The following is an 18,335-nucleotide window of genomic DNA, read 5'->3' as shown; positions in this document are numbered from 1 at the left end:
GGCGGGGGGTTAAAAGCTGTTATTATCATTTACATTATAATGTATTGCTGGGACTTGTAGTCCTTCATAGTTGGAGCTATTCTGCATTGCTGTATAATCATCATACAGCAATGCAGAATAACACCAGCTGTGCAGGACTACAAGTCCCAGCAATACATTATGTTATGAAGTAGGGATGCACCTGTGTGTGTGTGGGGGGGCGGACGGTTAAAAGCTGTTATTATTAGGGATGTTCCGATGCCACTTTTTCAGGCCCAAGTACAAGTACATCCCCTCATGTACTTGCCGATACCAATTACCGATACTTTTTCTTAAAGGGACAGGTGACTTTCAATGATCCATAGTACAACTACATGTTATGTACTATGGATCATGGTTTAACCTATTCATGTTAGCAGGGGAGAATTGTAACTCTATGAACCCCACCTGGAGCTCCTCTCACCTGACTGGCCGCTGCGGCGTATTTTTTTCTTACTTACCTCGCCGAGCGTCGCGTCACTGCTGCTCCGGTGGGCGGCGCTCCGAGCGGGGTCATCTGGCAGTCTCCGGCCACCTAAATTAGGACCCGGAGACTGCCAGACCCGGTCCTGCATAGTTGGAGCTATTCTGCATTACTGTATAATGATTATACAGCAATACAGAATAGCACCAACTATGCAGGACCACAAGTCCCAGCAATACATTATATTATTAAGTAGGGATGCACAAATGTGTGTGTGTTTTGTGTGTGTGTGTGTGGGGGGGGGGTTAAAAAGCTGTTATTATTTACATTTAATGCATTGCTGGAACACCCCAGAACGCAGTGAGCTGGACGGGTTGCAATCCAGTGTGTTCCAGCACTAAATCGGCCGGAACACACTGGAGCTGGTGTGAACTAGCCCTGAAAAAAAACAAAAAACATACCTTTTTTTTTTTCTTCTATTAAATGAAAAGTATCAAAATCATGTTTTTATTGGGGGGGGGGGGTAGGGCCTCAATGGTTTCTTGCACCGGGGCCCTGGGGTTTCTAGTTGCGCCTCTGGATACACCAGCAGATTTAGATGGACTTAACTATCAAATTAAATCCGAACTCCAAGCCATTGTTGTTTTTTAGTTTTGGATAGAGTAGGAAATATCCCCTTTTTGATAGTTTTCACTGGAACAGGTGTCTTTACTGGTAAAATTTCCTCTCACCTCCTGTTCCTGTAATAGCTCTAATATACTGGATCTCTTATCACTTTCTCTACCAAGACCATGGTCACCAGTAGTGATGAACCTGGGCAGTGGCGAAACTGCGGGCGGTGCCGGCACACCGCGGCCTGAGGCTGTGGGGGGGCCCCAGTGGGGTCCGGTCCTGGGCACCCCCACAGCCTCAGTTGGGTCCGGTCCTGCAATATGGGGCAGTGCAGGGTCCCGGTGTTAGAACACCGGGGCCTCGCACTGCCGACGGGCTTCTTAGTGAGGGGGCGGGTCCTGTGACTCACCTCCCCTCCCGGCCGCGTCCATAGTAACAGGCGGCGGGAGGGGAGGTGAGTCACAGGAGACGTGTGTGTGTCACACGCCCCGCCCCCTGCAGTGAGTGCACACATCGACACATGGCTGCTGCTCCTGGAAGGGTGAGTCTGAGCGGGGGAAGGGGGGGGGTGTCTTACATCATGTCATTAGACGTGGATTATAATGGGGAATATTACACTGTAATGTTCCCTATTATAATCTATTTCTCTGATTAAATGATTACAGACAGGCCTCTGTTCTATCACAGTTTGAGACTACGTTAGAATGTGTGACCAGTGACGTGGTCACACATTTAAACGTAATCTCGCCTAGTTTTTCGGCGGTGGAATAGGTAAAGAATTCCAACGCTTTCCCAGCTGTTCCAGGGCAGATCGGCATCGCAAATCGCATGTGCAGGGAACCGATCTGTCCTGGAACTGCTGATCGGTCCTGAAATGTCACTTCTATCCGACTTTGTGAGTGCGGTGAAATGTGAGATCGCAGTTAGAGAGAAGTGACATTTCAGGACCGATCAGCTGTTTCAGGGCAGATCGGTTCTCCTGCACATGCGATTTGCGATGCCTTTCTGCCCTGGTACAGCTGGGAAAGCGCTGGAATGCTTCACCTATTGGCAGTCACACATTCCAGCGCCGAAAAACTGGGCGGGATTATGTTAAAACGTGTGACCACGTCACCGGTCACACATTCTAACGTAGTCACAACCTTTGATAGAACACCGCCATCAGGGGGGTATGGCCGGTACCCATGTGAGGGGTCTGGACAGCCTCTTACATGGGTATCAACTGTACCCGGGCCGCATGGCAGAGGTGACAGGGGAGGGGTGGAGGAGGCCGGGCCCCAGCAGCAGCAGGTAAGAAGAGTTGGGAGGAGGTACAGGGAAAGGGACCCCAGCGACCAGACCCATCTGGGAGAGTCTCAGGTGGGCTATGCAGGATCTATGGTGTGCTCTGCAGGGTCTCAGGTAAGTCCAGCATGCTACTGCAACATTAGGGACCCCCTGGGGGGGGGGGGGTTGCGGAGGCCAGTGTGATGCGCTCCCGCGCACCCCCCCCCAGCTTGGGAGGGGGGCCCAGGATAAAATCTTGCACCAGGGCCCTTTGGTTATTAGGTCCGCCACTGAACCTGGGCTTGGTGTGCCCCAATTTCGCTGGAGTTTGCCCAAGCCTGCTCAAAACTATGAGTCACCCCTTCCTCCCAGCCCAAATAGCTGAGGCAGGTACATTCCTCACGCGGCAGCTACAGATCACAAAGGAGTAGGGAATGTCCCCACCGCAACTGCTGCCACTGATTGGGCCAGGAGGGGAGGGGGTGACGGTCACAGCCAGGGGCGTCCAGAGGCCGGGTGTCGCCCGGTCTCTAGACCCGGTGGCACCCCGCCGTGTCGTCATCGCTCGTGCGCAGGACGTCAACTCGCGCATGCGCGACCATCTGATTGATGCCTGCCGTCGGCCATCTTGGTGATGGACGCCGGCAGAGAGAGGAGGGGACGTTCACCCGGCACGCGGGTGCGGGCCGCACTCTCCTTGTGACGCCACTGGCCACAGCTTCTAGTGGGCTTGAGCAAACTAAGGCAAACTGGGTTCACAGCAAGCCCATGCTCATCTCTAGTCACCAGGACATATATGGAGTGCAACTCTACCTAACGGGGACACAAACTGCAATATAAACCTGACAGGAGGGGGAAACTTCCCCACTCTATCCAAAATGAAAAAAAAAAGTATAATATATTCTCGGTTACTATTGATTACCTTAAACCTGATTTCCAGACACAGAAGCTTCCATTCAAATATATTCCTCAATAGCCAAAAAGGAGATACTGTAAATCAACTTTGTGTGCACCAAATGCTTTGGCAAACCTGGATATTACTATGTTAAAGTAGCAGTGACATCATCACTGAGCTGTACATATCCTGTGCACAGAGCAGAGCTGTGAGAGGGACCCGTCAGGCTCCACCCACTTTAGTTTAAAAAAAAACAAAAGCTACAGCAGGGGGCGGATACAAGACCAGTCAGCCTGCACAAGGAGAGAGAGCAGCAGTGACCGGTCTATATTACAGGAAGCTCCAAGTTTCACACGGGATTACTGCACAGATCTGGAACAAATACACAAAGTGCACCAAGATTCCAGGAAGAATACACATGACTCTTGTATTCAGACAATATTTGCTTATCCCGGAGTTCAGCTTTGAAGAAAGTAAGAAAGAAAGTATTAGCAGCACAGTGTTGTAGTGGTTAACACTTCTGCCTTACAGCACTGGGGGTCCATGTTTCAATTCTTGGTCAAGATGCTATCTGCATAGAGTTTGCATGTTCTCCCTGTGCTTGCATGGGTGTTCTCTGGTTTCCTCCCACTCTCCAAAGACATGTTAGTAGGTTAATTGGTCCTGTATGTATGTGAGATAGGGACCTTAGATTGTAAGCTCCTTAAAGGGGAAGGGACTGATGTGAATGTGCAATATGTAAACTGCTGCATAATTTGTCAGCACTATATAAATACCTGTAATGAATTAATAAATAACCTAAAAAGTGTATTGTAGCCAAACCTCTTTTTGTTTTAAACACTGCCTAGAGGACCATTCAAAAGAAAACTGCCTAAAGTTTGGCTTATAAAGGATGAGCGTACTAAAAATCCCCTTGTCCTTTAAGCATGGTTGGATCAGCAGTAGACAATATATGTAGAAGGTAGAGACGAGTAGCAATAAAATCTTATTTCACTAGGAGCTTCTTTTGTATTATAAATGATATGAAAACTTGTACATTGAATATAATCCTTCGATATGGCCAGTAGAGAACTGTTTTATTTGTTCCTTTTTACATCCAGGGTTATTCACAAAAGGGTGAAGAGTTTGGAGAAGGGAACAATAAGGCCAAAATAGCTGATTTGGAAAAATTCTCACTTTCCAGTTCAGCTATATTGGCCTTATTGTTCCCTTCTCCGGCCTCCTCCAAACTCTTCACCCTTTTGTGAATAACCCTGTTAATGTTTTCTCTCTTCTTTTTCTTCTATGCAGATTTTTAGTAGTAACTGAAATAGTGTCTCCATTGTTGTATTTTCCCAGGATTCCAGTTCCAGGAAGACGTCATTGCTGAGAGCATTATGGAGCACCTTCAAGTATTCTCTAATCTATGTGGCTCTGATGAAAGTAATGGCGGACGTCTTGGCATTTACAAGCCCCCAGATTTTAAAGTGAGTGAGATGCATTTCATCAAACAAGGTTTTGTTCAATTATTCATTTTATTAATTCATTATATTATTATTGTCTTAAGGCCTCATTCACACTGCTAAGAGCTGGCCTGTACAGGTCCGTGCGGCGTGCATGGCCGCATCAGGCCGCTCACGGGAAGGACAGGTGCTGCATGTGATTGTACGCAGCAGCCTGTTCATCTGATTGCTCACCCGAACTGCACATCCGCGCGGGTGTCTGTGTTTGGACGCAGGCAGGATCCATCCTGTATGCGTACGAGTATGGACACCCGGACAAATGTGCAGCTCAGGTGAGCGTACGGCCACGTACTCCCATAGAGAAGAGCAGGCTGCTGCGTACAATCACACACATCACCTGTCCTTCTCGGGAGCGGCCCGATACGGAGGGCAACCAGCAACCAGCTAAATTACCACTTCAAATGCCAGCTAGTAAAACAACAAAATAAACTCACCTAATCCTCCGTCCTACCTGGTTGCTAGACTGGTCCCCACAATCTCTCCTCCCCAAGGCTCTGGTGGGCTAAGGATCCGTAAGTCATCATGTCTAATGCAGTGTATTAGACGTGAGTGCGCTAAGGGAGATTATTGTAGATGTACATTGTAGATATGTATTAATGTATATGAATTAGGGATGCACCGATATATCGGCCGCTGAAACATAATGCCAAAAGTGCAATTTTCTGGCCGATATAGCGGCGCATCCCTGCTTTCACTCCTCCCCGCTGGGACACAGAGCAGCGCCCAGCGGGGAGGAGAGAAACTGTCACAGGCGGCCGAGCGCTTCGAGCGGCCAGTGTCTCTCCTCCCACACCGCTCTGCCTCCTGTCCCTGCACCGCTCGCCCAGCCTCCTGTAACAGCTGTCAGGAAGGAGAGCGAGTACAATCACTGAGTGTTTGTACATAATTGAGGACATAGCATGGTTACTACATCCTCAATTATGAATGAATGGGAAGTGATCTACATCACTTCCTGTTCATTCATGATTGTGGTTATAGTAAACACACTCTGTCCTCATGTTATGAATGGACAGGAACACTCAGTATAGAGGATTCCTGTTCATTTATAATAGCGGATACAGAAACAGAGATTGAGGACTCTGTCTCCAATCTTTTTTTTCTATTTTAAAAGGGAAATATCAGGGGTCTGTTTAGACCCCCAATATTTCCCCGAAGCCCCTAAAAGTAAAAGTAAAACATAAAAATATTTAATAAAAATGAATAAATAAAAATATAAAAAAATTAAAGTTTATCAAAAATAAAATATTTTAAAAAAATTTGGAAAAAGTTAAAATAAAAACATTTTCGGTTTCGGGCCGACATTTTTTTTAAATTTCGGTTTTGAAATTTGCATTTCAGTGCACCTCTAATATGAATATATTGGAGATGTACAGGTATTGTAGATGTACATTGTAGATGTGTACTGGGTGTGGGTGTGTGTTTGTGTAATGTATTAGATGTACATTAATAAGTAATGTGTACATGTAGCCCATTGATAACAAATACAGGCATCATATACTGTACAGGGCAGTAATACATAGAACCAGCAATAACCATGCTTAGTTATGCTAGCAAAATTCTAAGAAGTACAATCTGCATCTCAACTTATCTGCATCTCCTATCACAAGGAGTTCCCAGGCTGCGGCCTGCTGAGAAGCCATTCTACCTTTTTATAGCACACTTTCCCCCCCATCACCTTCTTCCAGGAGTCCATAGTCAGCAAAGGATTTATTGTCTTTTCTCTTGTAGGCAGATGATAACTTTCTGCGAGAAGCAGTCGGGCGACTCCAGGACTGGCTATATGTTTGCCGTGTCTCTTCTCATAGTCACCATTCTACAAACTTTGATCCTACAACTTTACCAAAGATACAACATGCTGACTGCGGTGAAATTTAAAACGGCTGTCATTGGGATGATATATAAGAAGGTAAGATGGAAACACATGGAACTGCCAATCAGATAAAGTAGAACAAAACATTTGTAAGACAGTTTTTAATTCTTCACATTCGGCCTTATTTATGAAAGTGTCTCCAGACCCTTCAATACAAGAGGTCGCTGCAGCCATGGACAGATAAATGAAAGGGCTTATAAGTTGAGAAAAACAAATACCTGTTTCTTTGCTATAGGTCCAGATGCTTCAATATGGCCACCAGTAGGTGCTAAGCACTCTTTGTCCAGTCATCTCTCCACCTTGATTGCAATCGCATAAACTTAGTCAGTGAGCTGCTGGGAAAGGTTTACTTGAAGTGTATCTCAGGGCTATAGACCTTTTTTCTTAGTTGCACCTAGCTGAAAGGTGGCAGGTCTTTTCAGAAACACCTTTTCTTATTTTTTTTTTTAACATTTTTTTGTTGTAAATTTAGTAAAGGAGGAGGAAAGCACCATTTTACATAATGTAGCAAACGTATGAATGAAGTTAGCTTTCGGGATTCCTTAGATCCCTTCTTCAGGCTTTATATAATTCTGAAAATGGTTCTGAACCCAGATATCTATTGCTCCTCCTTGTTTATAAATATGTGGGTTTCATAACCATTTTCCAAACTATATAAAGCCTGAAGAAGGAATCTAATAAATGCGGAAAACTTGCATCTTCAATGACTCAAGTTAGCCAATAAAGGTTATGACCTAAGCTCCCAACGTTCTGCTCCATTTTATTTAATAACCCTGGGAATACCTATAAGGTAGCTGGATGAAAAGGTTCAGAGGGTTCACTGAAGTGTGACACGCCTGTGTAGGTTAATGTGAGTGATTGTGGAGTTCTGACTACTACAGCTCATAGTTAGAAATTAATCATTAATGTTCAGTATTCTTTTCATTGCATATATATATAACATGCCGGGATTGGCAAAACCAGTACTGTACCTTGCTCAGGCTTGAGCAAACATGGGCTTGCCAACTGCTGAAGAACTACAAGTGCTACTTTGCTTTTCTTATTATCATTGACTGGAACTAAAAGCTACCTTGACTTTGAGGCCTTGTTCACACCAAATGCAGAGCAGATCTGCATGAGTTTCTGCACACGCAGTGCAGTGGGTTGTGCCGTGTTTTTGATGCGTTCCGGGCTGTTTTTGGTTTTTTTTAAAAAATATTTTTTTTTTTTAGTTTAACATGGGCTTTCAGTGTGTTCCAGGCCTTTGCATGCATTTTTGATGCATTCCAGAGCAGGTAAAATAGGGCCTGCTGCAGTTTTTTTTTTACCTGCTCTGGAACTGAACGCTGCTATGTGAACTGGAGCTAAAAATACCATTGGAATACATTGGACGCAGTTTTGCTCCGGTCTGTAACTGCTCTGGTCTGCACCTGCTCCGCGCTTGGTGTGAACAAGGCCTTACCTATAAAAAATGTTGCATATCGGCAGACCTGAAATATAGATAACGGGCTACATTTGCCTTTTCCCATCTTACTGTAGGTCTGCGTGTCCCTGATTCATTTGCTCACAATAAAACCCATCTCCAGGCAAACCAAAGAACTACCCGTGCAGTGGAGCTGCCCCCACGCTACAAGGGGTAAGGGGTAAGTGCTCGTTTATACCTAGGATACAAGAAAAAGCTATTTTACTTAACTGATCCCCACTCCCCCTGGCTCCCTCTATCCCCCTCCAGGCTGCACAACCTCTTCTCCCCTTGGATCCAACAGTCTAAAGACTTCTGACATCATCATCTCTATTGCCAGGTTCCATAGACCTGCATTAGACATGAAGATGCCGAGTGACATTCCACCAGCCTGAGCATAGGGGAGAGAGGTGATCGCTGACTGCCAGGGGAGCGGGGGATCAGGTAAAAAAATCTGCTTTACTCCAGTCCCCTAGGCATAATCGAGCACTTAACCTTTGCAATGCAAGGGCAGCCCCACTGCAAGGGTAGTTTTTTTTTTTTGCTATGCCTGAAGAAGGGCTTTGAATTTAACTTGTCGCACATCTAGACAACTCAGTCTGGGCAAATGATGAATAAATGTATAAGGTTACCCAGGGCCGGATTTACTCTCTCTGCTGCACCAAGGCCAGGTTCCTCAATGCGCCCCCCTACCCATCCCCCCACCCACTCCCCCCACCCCACGGAGAATGGCAGATCTGCAGGATGCATACAAGTGATCTCAGCGACATCTCTGAGATCACTTGTATGAAACAGGCAGCGGCTTTCCCGCTCTACATTTAGTTCTGCTTGCCCAAAGCAAGGCTAAATGTAGAAAACAACTACCCACCCGGCAGCCAGAACTGCATGTCGCAGGCATCGGGAGATAGGAATTTTACACCCCTGCTGCCCCTCTACTCCCTGCTGCCCCAAGGCCGGGCCTTGGTTGGCCTTGTGGGAAATCCAGCCCTGAGGTTACCTTCAGTGAAATCTAAATGACAAAACAATCATTGGTCCAGAGATCTAGGCATTGTAATGAACATTCTATTGGCCCTTCAAGATGATGGGCAGCATTACTGATCAATAGGGAGGCTTGGGGAAAGTTGAGGTTTGCCTATACCAGCTTTCTGTCACTGGATCTGTTGATCATTTTCACTGAGGGTTACCTCTGCCAGTGCACTTTTTCATCATATGCTCTGTTTGAATTACCCTGGTTTGTAACATGTTACATGTAGAGTAACAATGTACTCCCAAAAAGTGAATAAAAGTATTGCCGCAGCTTAAAGTGCCTGTTACAATGTCCGTTCTCCCTTCAAGCCCTTATCCACTACTTACCTAGCAGTATTGTTGGTTATATACTTGGTAATTTTCTTGACTTTTTTCCAGATTTCAATCAGCTTTCAACAACAATAATCTGACACAAACTGTTACAATATGTTTTCAGTTTCCAGTGACAAAATTATTAAACTAGGCATTAAAATTGCTGCAAGATTGTCTCCTTGATTGAGACTGAGATATAGCACCATCTAGTGGTCAGAGTGGTACTCCCCCCACCACCACTAACACAACACAGTCCTATGTTTTATGTCTTTTATGGTAGAATAATGCATCTTTCTTATGTTTGTACACAGCAAATTTCATTTTAAAGACAAACTCATGACAAAATAGAAAGCAGGATAATTATTGAAATGAAGCCCTGGTAAAGTCTATCAATGTAAAAACACATTACCCCTTTTATTTCCTAAAATGCTGTGTAAGACCTGACACCGTGCCAAATGTGTATGCAAAGGAAAAGGGAATATGTGGGAACACCCCCCTCCACCCAATCATGCTGATTGATCATGGGAACAGAACTTTTTTTCTGGTCGCTACTGGCTCAGCTATTCATACATACAAAAAAAAATGTGAGTCACATTAAAATTGCATTGATAACTCTAAGAGCCTTTCACACCGGCTTTCCGATCAGGTCTGCCTGTTAGTCTTTCAGACGGACCTGATCGGAATCATGGTTTTAGTCTGTGGGCAGCCAGATCTAATAGGATGGGCGTCCGTTTACATCAGGTTACCCCCATCTCCGATCAGAATCAGAGTTCCTTGTCAACGGACCTGAAGGTGCCAGATCAGAGGTCCGTTTACATCCGATTCCCCATAGACCGGCATGGGGTCCGGTAATTTCAGTTTTTTTTCTCCATCGCAAGACGGAAGATATAACTGGATGGACACGGATCAAAACAATCAACAGGGAATCCGTGTACAGATCCCTTCCTGGTCGGAGACTGTGTGGAAGGGACCCTGCAATAGTCTATACCAGGCCCTTCAGCTGTGGTGAAACTACACATCTCCTCATTCATCTGCCACTGGGAGCCATGCCTGTGACTGTCAGAGTCTTCCAATGCCTAACTGAATTTGTAATGGCAGCTCAGCTAGAGGGCCATAGTTTGCCTCCTCCGGTCTATACTTTCTCTCCACATTTTCACAGGAAGAGTTGTCTTTCAGAAATTGAATTGGTTTCATGTATTGTGGTCATTATATGTGTGTTCATCTTCAACATTTTATATACCAGGTTTTGTTGTCACAGTTGAACTCTTTCAAGATGTTTTTTTAAGACACATTTTGCAACATCAGCCTGTTGTCTTTTCAGTCACTGAACTTGGCAAACTCTACTCGGAGGAAATTTACAACAGGGGAACTGGTAAATTTGATGTCCTCGGATGCCCAGCAGCTCATGGACCTCACCGTGAACATTAATCTGCTGTGGTCCGCCCCGTTCCAGATCCTCATGGCCATCTTCTTCCTGTGGCAGGAGCTTGGGCCATCCGTGTTGGCTGGTGTGGCTGTGCTGGTCCTGGTCATACCTTTGAACGCTTACATTGCTGCTAAAGTAAAGCAGCTGAAGGTATTTGGAAGTTTATTGGTTTTAAAGAGGGTCAGCATTTTTTAATGTATTTATGTGCGGAGGTAAATGTTTAAATGAGCGCAGGTTACATCGGAGATTACATTGCTCTTATTTAGAATGGTAAGTTCTAGAGTTAGCCTTGTCATCTGCTTCCTACTACTAATAAAACTTCAGAATAATGTAAGGAGGCAGAAAAACATCATGGTTAGGTGTCTTATGGCCAAACGTTACCAAACTGTATGTACAGTTTAGTTGGATGACAAGTGGTATGCCCCCTTGAATCTCGGTACCAAGGATTGCTATTTGATATTGGGTCTACTAAATAAACTTGACTCCAGGGGTCATGCGAATTTCAATACAGTTACTACGTTTTGCATGGTTGCCCACCAGTCAGGCCGTTGAATTGTGTCTCCATGATCAACCAGCCCAAATTTGGTTCCCTACCTGCCAAGCAACAAGGAAAATCACCCTCTAAATCATAGGGAAAAGGAGATAAGTTGGGAGGAAATTTATGTAGTTGCTTTGCCACACTTGTACAGAAATAAAATATTTAGTGAACACTTCCTTCATATTTACTTCTTCTTTCCATACTGAAGTAAAAGCCTATTAAGAGAAGATGCTTTATTGCAAAATTGTAACTTATTTATTATACTTCTAGCAAATGAGCCATAGGGCTCTGAAGCAAAGGACTCTAACCCATATAAACATATATTCCTTGTTGGTTATTTGGGCAAGAGTAATGAAAGTTAAAATCTGAATGGTAACTATGGAGAACTGTGTACTTTTTTCATCTTATTGCATAATACCTACTCCATGTATCCTGTCCCCCATCAATGCTGCTTCTGGGTTTACCAAAACCTGGACAGAGGAGGCCAAAAACGGCACATGTGAACCACTGTTAAAAACAAAATACTAAATACAGTGTATGTTTAGTTGATAAAGTAAGAACAGGTGTTCGTAAAGCTTCTCTAAACTCAAAAACTAAAAAAAAAAAAGAATATATTGAAACTTCTAGTCTTTAGATATGGGTGTGTACTTTTTAGTTTTTTATTTTCACCTGGTGATCCTGCAAGTAACAAACTTCCTATACTAGGGTGACAACGCTCACTTTCTGTACTGTATCTATGAAGGAGAAGCATTGTCACCATAAGACAGGAAGTGTTTTAGGTCTACAGAATGCCTCTCTCTCTTCTCCAAACCATGGAGAAACAACAGGTAGTTTTGCACCCATCAAACAAATATAACAAAACACTTTATAATGATATATTTAACATAGGAAAAGCAGAGAGGAGTTCATTGTTCAGGTTCACATACACTTTAATGATAGTTCTTTGCTATTAGTTAGAGTTGATCCCCGGATTACGTCTACCAGTTTAACGTATTTTCTACCATCACAGAAAAGCCATTTGAAGAGTAAAGATAAACGCATCAAGTTACTGAATGAAATCCTACATGGAATAAAGGTAAGAATATACATTAGAAAAATAAATATCAGCACACTTTGGTTTAGTGGTTTTGGGACCTCACAGGATCCCTCTCTCAAGGCAGAGTGAGATAAAGGACAAGATTATCGCCATACCAAGGTGAGCTGATAAAGATGCTTGTCCTCCCAGGACTACATGGTGGCGTCATCCACAAAATCACACCACCACCCTGCATGAACTGTGGGCAAGGTGTACAGTGAGCATGATACAACTTCTGTCAGCATATAAATTAGTACACTTGCCCTCCAGCACTTGGGTCCTGGGTTCACTTCCCATCAAAGAAGCTATCTGCCTAGAGTTTCTATGATCTCCCTATATGGGTATGCTTTGTGTGTTCAAATTTACTCTTACAACACATAGGTATATGTATTGAAACATGCTTAGAGAAATACAGTGGCTGTCATTGCAAGTCTTTACTGGCAATCATCCTGATCAAATGGCTCTAGTAGTTTAATATCTAAGTTGCTAGCCCAGCACAAGCATGCAGATCACTTCAGACTTGACTCATATTGTTTCAGGTCAGTGACTCACAAGGTATTTTAGTTGAATCAGATGGACTGCCATTTGGAGGTTATTTGGCTGTCTCCCTTTAGCTTTTTCGCAAGCTGGGCTTTGATTGCCTATGTGGCTGTTATAGGACATCAGATTATAAGGTCCTCAGGGGCAGCCAGTGATACAAATAATCTAATGTTTATAACATAACAGAGGATGAAAGAAAATCATCTCAGATTCCTCTTAGATTTATTCAGTAGCAGATCTTCTTTTAAATTACACATCTTCATCTATAAACTATCAGAAGGATAAGTTACATAAGCAATGTTTTATATATGTATTTTTTATTTCCACTTATGCACAGTCTTTCAAAGAGACTCTGTCCCCGCCATACTTTCTTGTAGCATCTTCTATTACGTATTCTGGTTTTCATGTGAATTCTGTTCAATGTCTGCAGATTCTAAAGCTGTATGCCTGGGAACCGTCTTACCAGAAGAAAGTGGGTGATATTAGGGAGAAGGAAATGGATGTGCTAAAATCTTCTGGATATCTGACCACATTTTCTATGCTGACGCTCACCTGCATTCCTTTCATGGTAAGCTGTACTGTTGCGTTGTCACTGCATTATATATGTTGGGATGTTTTTTTTTATGTTGTAATATGGATAGAGAAAAAAAGACTTGTGGCTGTATTTAATGTGACATGGATGAAAGCACTGCTGTGCTGTTACTAATAGCTACCAATATAATCTTAAAGTGACCCTGTCACTACAGGATCACTTTTGCTTAAAGGAGAACTATGAGGCGAGTGAAAATCACTTAACCTCATAGTTCGAGCCGACCTGTGACAATGAAACTGTCACACGTCGGCTCAATAGATCGGGAAGTGAGTGAACACATACCGTCGCTCGCTCACTTCTCGATCCTGTGCCTGCAGAGAGCCGTGACGGACCCTTGGGTACCTGGCCCTGAGCTAAACTCCACCCCTGAACACTGTGGCCACATCTCTGTTTATAGACACTGGAGAAGTGGGACCAGTGGAAATCCATTTTCTATTAACAGTTTATTGGTTTCTAGAGGAGCAAATGCAGATGGAGACCAGCTGGTAAAGTGAAGACCATTTTTATGTCTTCTAGATCCTCGGTTCTCAACTGGTGGGTTGTGACCCAAAAGTGGGTCGCGACCCTGTGTTCAATGGGTTGCAACTTACCTTCCACTTTTTTAGGTGAGAGGCTCCTCAGCCTCCCCCTAGCCCCCTAACGTCAGTTCTTGCACTGAGCAGCCATTCAGAATTTGCTGACTGGCGCGGATTGTCAGCCTGAGGTTGGATGGGCTGAAGCTATGGCCACGAGGGAGCTCCATCCATACATGCATTGCTTACAGCTCCCTCGCGTGCCCTGTAGAGGACTGGAGTGACATCACATTCTGGCTCCCAGCACCTCTGCAGGGCGCCCACGGGAGCTGTACAAGCAATTCTAGTGTGGGAGGTGCATTGCATTGCCATTCATTTGAATGGCATCCCAAACACACCTCCCGCCCACAGTTCAATCGCCCGCCCGTAACGCACGGTACCGCAATGCCGTGCGTTCCATTGCAGTGCAACTTTGGTCGCGGATTAATGACCAAGGACAAATGTGGGTCCTGAGGTTACACAGGTTGAGAACCACTGTTCTAGATGGTGCCTGCCGAGTTTAGAGTCACCCCCACCCTCATGAGCCTGCCGACTCTATGCAGATATCAGCATAAAATGTAGTTGTTTTTTTTTACAAAAAGTTGAATGTACGAAGAAATCCTTTCTACTCAAATCATCGCATAGGGTGATGTACAATATATATAACACACATTGTTTGCCTTCTTTTATTGTCAAGGTCTCCATTGCCACATTTGGAGTATATTTCCTGATAGATCAAGATAACATTCTGACTGCGTCAAAAGTTTTTACTACAATATCGCTCTTTAACATCCTGCGACTTCCATTGTTCGATCTGCCTACAGTCATCTCATCAGTAGTGCAGGTCAGTATATTCCTGTTGCTTTGCATTAAAGAGGTTCTTCATGGAAGTTGGGGGAGTGGGGGGAGGGGGGTATTCAATGATTTGTAGTACTCATCTCCTTAACTTTGGTGGAAGAGCTAAGGATGTCTGTGCAAGGGACTGATCATTAAAGTGTTCACCCTACAACTAAAAAAATCTTTGAAGCAGAGCTTGTACCTAAAACGAAAGGTCTGCTGTTTAAGTTTTTTTTATTTAACAATATATTTTTGATTAAGTATAAGAGCAGGAGCATACAAAGTCCAAAACAGTAGGTTGAATACACATGTCGACATAACAGTAAGATCGGTAGTTTCAGAGGACTTATCAGCCTGCATGTACAAACAGTCATCTCAATACGCTAGTCAGCGGGAAGAAACCGGCCTAAACCTCCTGTATAAGTAGGGAATGCGACATAAAATAACACAAAAAAAAAAAAATGGAGGAAGAGAGGGGAAGGCATAGAGTTCCATGCCTATCCCTCAACACTGCCTGGGGTATCAACTGCGCTTAGATAGTTTAATTATCTGTTAAGAGATAAGGATAGGGAGCTAAACATGTAGGGGGAGGGAAGGACAAGGCTATGGAAAGGGTCTATGTAATTTGCCATATTCTGCTGTTTAAGTTTTACCTCCCCTTGGTGAACTACTGGTAAAAAGTATAATAAAACTTTGTAACTGTAGGGAGGCGATAGGGAAGTGAGCAGATTGGCTGCATGTGTCTGCTCACTTCACGATCAATAGAGCCGACCTGTGGCAGCTTCTTTGTCACAGGTCGGCTCTAACTATGAGGATGCCTGGAAATCACTCACCTCATACTGTAGATCTCCTTTAACTTCCAGCAACATTTTTCCTAATTTGCAGCACATAAAATAATAACAATGGGATGGGATCCTCCTTAGTGCCACTCAATAAGGGTGTTGTATCAAAGTTTTTTGGGGTTTTTGTGGCTGCCCAAGACCAGGAATTGTTTCTTAAAAATGACTAAAAGCAACAAAATTTCCAAGAGTATAATGCTGGTCATACTCATTGCAATTTCTAGACAAATTTGATAATTTTTATATAACTACGATTGCAAAAAAGACCAAACAGTTCAGGGCAGAGTCCTGCCGACAGTATCAATCATTTCACAATTTCTGTAGAAACTAGGGATGCACAGATACCGATACTAGTATCGGTATTGGTGCCGATACCGAGTATTTGGGTGAGTACTCGTACTCGCCCAAATGCTCCGATACCTAGCACGAGTACTTCCTGTATCAGGAAGCCGGGCAGCGCATCATTACACGTTGCCCGGTTTCCTGATTGGCCAGGAAATGGCTCCATGCTCTCTCGTCACTTGTGATGAGGGAGCATGGAGCCGACTTCCCGGCCAATCAGGAAGCCGGGTAGCGTGCAATGACGCGCTGCCCGGCTTCCCGATTGGTCAGGAAGCTAGCAAATCCGGAAGCCGGGCGCCGTGTAATGACGCAGCGCCCGGCATTCTGATTGGCCGGGAAGCCGGCGTCATGCTCCCTCGTCATCTCATGAATCATAATATTAAGAAAGTGACCTTAAAGCATTAGTTTGTATTGCTTTAGAAAAAATGTGACCTGTCCCTTTAAGAAAAAGTATCGGTAATTGGTATCTGCGAGTACTTGATAAAAAATATCGGTACTCGTACTCGTTCTTAAAAAAGTGGTATCGGTGCATCCCTAGTAGAAACTATTGGTGATTACATTCATTCAGTTGATCGCTCTTTGCCATTAAAGGAGGACTATGAGGTAAGTGCTTTTCACTCACCTCTATAGTTCTAGCCGACCTGTGACAATGAGACTGTCACAGGTCGGCTCAGTAGATCGGGAGGTGAGCGAACACATACCGGCGTTCGCTCACCTCTCGATCCTGTCACGGCTCTCTGCCGCGACAAGGGAGGGGCTGGATTCCCCCCTCCCCGCTCTGATCCGCCAGCGCTGACTGGCGGAACGGACGGGGGAGGGGGCGGGTACAGCTAGCACTGCCTCTAGATAGGCAGAGCCAGCTGTCAGTCACGCAGCTGGGCGGATCCCGGCACAATTGTCTGGATCCGCTTCAGCTGTGGCGTCTCAGTATACCGCGAGCAGCTGCTTGCGCTATTCTGCGGTGTCTCAGTATAGCTGTATCTCGCGGTACACTGATCCTAGGGTGACGGGAGGACGCTAGTTTGTGTCCTCCCGTTACCCTAAGTAGAACTATGGGGAAAAGACTTAAGCCCATTGTTCTCCTTTAAAGGTTGAAATTGTTCTCCTTTAATGGTTGAAATTGTCTGGTTGCATTAGACGTGTAGGGTACCTATTTCCTCTTTTCTTTAGATGATAACGCATAGGAACTTCTTCATATCTGATTTATGGAAACTAGAGGAAAGGACAACCAGTGAGTTTCAGTTTATCATTTTTAAAAACTGCTCTGGTAAACAGAAGCAAACCTCTAAATGATGGGTTGATATTAGTTGTGACTTTCATTCATTCGCCCCAGTCAGTTTGTATAGTGTGATCTTTTTGCACCACATATACTGCAAACAAATGTCACTGATTATTTTATTTTTTTTAGACTGGAGTTTCTTTGGCACGACTGGAAAATTTCCTTTGCGGTGAAGAACTTGTCCCAGAAAATATAGAAACAAATTTTAAAGGAAGTAAGTAAATGATAAAAGGAAGTATGTCTAAGGAGGGTTTAGAGCCAGAACCCGTGCTAACATTTACTATACAGGCAGTCCCCGGGTTATGAACACGATAGGGTCTGTAGGTTTGTTCTTAAGTTGAATTTGAATGTAAGTTGGAACAGATAAATTTTTTAAGTGTAACTCCAGCCCAAATTGTTTTTTAATGTTTTAGATAACATAGGGAAGGGTTAACCCCCTGTCTAACCAGGCTGGTGAGACCCCACAGAACCCTGCTTACTGGTGAGGCCCCCTCAGAGCCCTGGTGAGACCCCACAGAACCCTGCTACCCTGGTGAGGCCCCCTCAGAGCCCTGGTGAGACCCCACAGATCCCTGGTCTGTGGGGTCTCACCAGGGCGCTGAAAGGGTTAAACCAGGCTGATGAGACCCCACAGAGCACCGGTGAGAACCTATGGAGCCCTGGTGCTGTTGAGACCCTATGGAGCCCTGGTGAGACCCTACAGAGCCCTGGTTTAACCTCTGTGGGGTCTCATCAGGGCACTAAGGGGGTCTCACCAGAGCTCTGAAGGGTCTAACCAGGCTGTTGAGACCCCACAGAGCACCAGTGAGACCCTACGGAGCCCTGGTGCTGGTGAGACCCTATCTCGCCCTGGTGAGACCAGACAGAGCCCTGGTGAGACCCCACAGAGCCCTGGTGAGGCCCTGGTGCTGGTGAGACCCCACAGAGCCCTGTTTTAAACAGGGCTCTAA

At 44.7% G+C, this 18,335-nt stretch overlaps 1 protein-coding gene across 1 annotated transcript in view; it reads left to right on the top strand.

Annotated features, from left to right (window-relative positions):
* The window catches only part of LOC108794146 (multidrug resistance-associated protein 1-like), a 58,582-nt gene that overhangs the window by 10,172 nt on the left and 30,075 nt on the right, over positions 1-18,335 (top strand). The window contains exons 4-10 of the mRNA XM_018565138.1: positions 4,554-4,681; positions 6,446-6,623; positions 10,688-10,942; positions 12,340-12,405; positions 13,376-13,513; positions 14,786-14,932; positions 17,515-17,599. Coding sequence (XP_018420640.1) covers positions 4,554-4,681; positions 6,446-6,623; positions 10,688-10,942; positions 12,340-12,405; positions 13,376-13,513; positions 14,786-14,932; positions 17,515-17,599 — 997 coding nt within the window. The remainder of the gene's footprint in view (positions 1-4,553; positions 4,682-6,445; positions 6,624-10,687; positions 10,943-12,339; positions 12,406-13,375; positions 13,514-14,785; positions 14,933-17,514; positions 17,600-18,335) is intronic.

This window comes from Nanorana parkeri, unplaced genomic scaffold, assembly GCF_000935625.1.
Source record: "Nanorana parkeri isolate BGI_ZX_2015 unplaced genomic scaffold, ASM93562v1 scaffold817, whole genome shotgun sequence".
Taxonomy (NCBI): Eukaryota; Metazoa; Chordata; class Amphibia; order Anura; family Dicroglossidae; genus Nanorana; species Nanorana parkeri.
This window is presented reverse-complemented; position numbering and strand designations above follow the sequence as displayed.